The sequence below is a fragment of the Myotis lucifugus genome, unplaced genomic scaffold (assembly GCF_000147115.1).
Source record: "Myotis lucifugus unplaced genomic scaffold, Myoluc2.0 scaffold_819, whole genome shotgun sequence".
In the NCBI taxonomy this organism is placed as follows: Eukaryota; Metazoa; Chordata; class Mammalia; order Chiroptera; family Vespertilionidae; genus Myotis; species Myotis lucifugus.
The window spans coordinates 193755-195872 of record NW_005871867.1 but is presented as its reverse complement, the minus strand read 5'-3'; the positions used below and the strand labels follow the sequence as shown (position 1 = coordinate 195872).

General features: G+C 59.7%; 1 protein-coding gene across 1 annotated transcript in view; it reads left to right on the top strand.

Moving 5' to 3' along the window:
* Positions 1–1520: 1520 nt before the first annotated feature.
* Positions 1521–2118, top strand: part of FAM212A (family with sequence similarity 212 member A) — a 2667-nt gene continuing 2069 nt past the window's right edge. Inside the window, 1 exon segment of the mRNA XM_023747244.1 lies at positions 1521–1538. Coding sequence (XP_023603012.1) covers positions 1521–1538 — 18 coding nt within the window.

Below are 2118 nucleotides of genomic sequence, written 5' to 3'. Positions count from 1 at the left end.
ACTCCCCCACCTCCCCCCCCCCCACACTCCCCCGGACTGAGCTCTAGACTCCAGACAGGCATCCAGAGGCCTGTGAAACCCCGTTTTTTCATTGCTACCAAGGATTTCCTCTGTTCATTACTACCCGAAGGAGGAGTGAGGGGAGAAGCTTCAGATGCGGAAACAGCTCAGGGAAGTCTTGGTCATACAATCCTTGGAGACGGAACAAGACGTTACCCAGGAACACTTGGGCCCCCCGCGGGCTACCCATTGCGTTCTGAACTCCCAGCTGCCACCCCTGCCAAGACCGTTTATCTGCCTACAAAGTCTGAGCCCAGCCACCAACAAAATGGCTCAGAAGTTGTTTACCTCTGTCAGGCAAAAAGGAATCCCTGGTGGATAGAAATCAAGTCGCAGTTATCTCGGGGATATCCGGGAGGTGTCCTGCACATCTTGATCTGGGTGACAGATGGCACAAGTGTCTACAGGTTTTAATATTTTATTGAGCTGTACCTTTAAGAATTGTCCATTTGGCCCAGCCATGTTGCTCAGTGGTTGAGCATCGACCTATGAGCCAGGAGGTCACAGTTCGATTCCCGGTCAGGGCACAGGCCTGGGTTGTGGGCTTGATCCCCAGTGTGGGGTGTGCAGGAGGCAGCTGATCCATGATTCTCTCTCATCATTGATGTTTCTCTCTCTCTCCTCCTCTCTGAAATCAATAAAAAAATTAAAAAAAAAAAAAGAATTGTCCATTTGTTGTTACAGGTTCTGTTTCATCTTCCTACCTCCACGTGGTGGGGTGCTCCAGGGCGCAGTCCTGACTTCTGAGCTCCCCTTTGCTATCACATCCGGCAAGTGGCCTTAAGTACCATCCTCTCGCTCTGCCTCTAGCCAAGGCTTCAGGGCTGCTCTCTCTCCCAGACTCCGCATCACACGCCCCGAGGCAGGCCCGCCCCCCCTTCAATGGATGGATGTCTAACAGGCATCTCCAGAGTGGCGTGCCCACCAACCGTCCTGTGGTTTTCCTCGCAAACCCACTCTTCTCCAGTCTTTCCTGGATCAATTCACCACCATCCCATCCAACCAGATGTTCAGGCCAGAAACCCAGGAGTCATGCTTGATGCTCCCTCTCCCTGCCCATATTCACGCATCACCAAGATCTTAGCTTCAAAACATACCCCAAAGTGACCCCCTTTTTTCATCAGCCCCCCTGAGGCCCTCATGCTGGATGAGGGCAGTAGCCTCCACTCTGATTACAGAGTGGTTCTCCCCAGACAGCGGGGACCCCCTAAACAGGAGCCAGCCCAGGGCATTCCCTGCTCAAACGCCCTCAGTGCCCCCATCACACCAAGAGCAAAGCCTCCGATTCCCAAGGCTGCTGGGGGCTGGTGCTGCCGACCTCTGCGCCCTCGCAGCCACCGCCATCACAGACATCTGGGCCTCCTTTGGGTGAAGGCCTGTCCACTCCTGTCCTCCGGGGCCTTTGCCTGGCTGGCCCCTCTGCCTGGAAGGCGCCTCTTCTTAACCTCCCAGCACGGCTCATGCAGACCCCGGGCAGGGTACCGCTTCCTCTGCGTCCCCTCTCCCGTCAGCCCGTTGCCCTCAGGCCGGCATTTTTCTGGCTGCGGACTGGTGGTCTGTCTCCAGTTGGACAGTATCCTTGCCCCCAGCCTGCAATCCTGGCGCAACCGGGAGCAGCTCTGCCGTTCCCACCGGAGGGCGCCGCCCTAACCCGCTGCGCCCCTCGGTCTGCAGGGGCTGCAGATGTCGCCGCAGGAATCGCCGTTCACCGCGCGCTCCCCACTAGAGGGCGGCCCGGCCCAGCTTGGCCCGGACGCGGCAGGAGAGGGCGGGGCGGCCCTGGGTGAGGGAGGCTCCTCCGGGTGCTGCCGCCACGGCCCTCGCCGGCTACCGAGCCCTCCCGGAGCTCGGGCCCAACCATCACTTCCAGGGATTGTCCAGGCGCCCCGGGAGCGGGTTCAGGGGTCGGGCTCACTCTGCCCGCACGAGGGCGCAGCCGGGGGACCGTCCGGGACAAATGGGGAAACTGAGGCTACGTGGGGGAGCCGCTCGTTCTGGGTCACGCAGAGAGTCAGAGTGAGCTCAGCCGCCCGGGGCGTCGGGGAGTCCCGGCCCGAC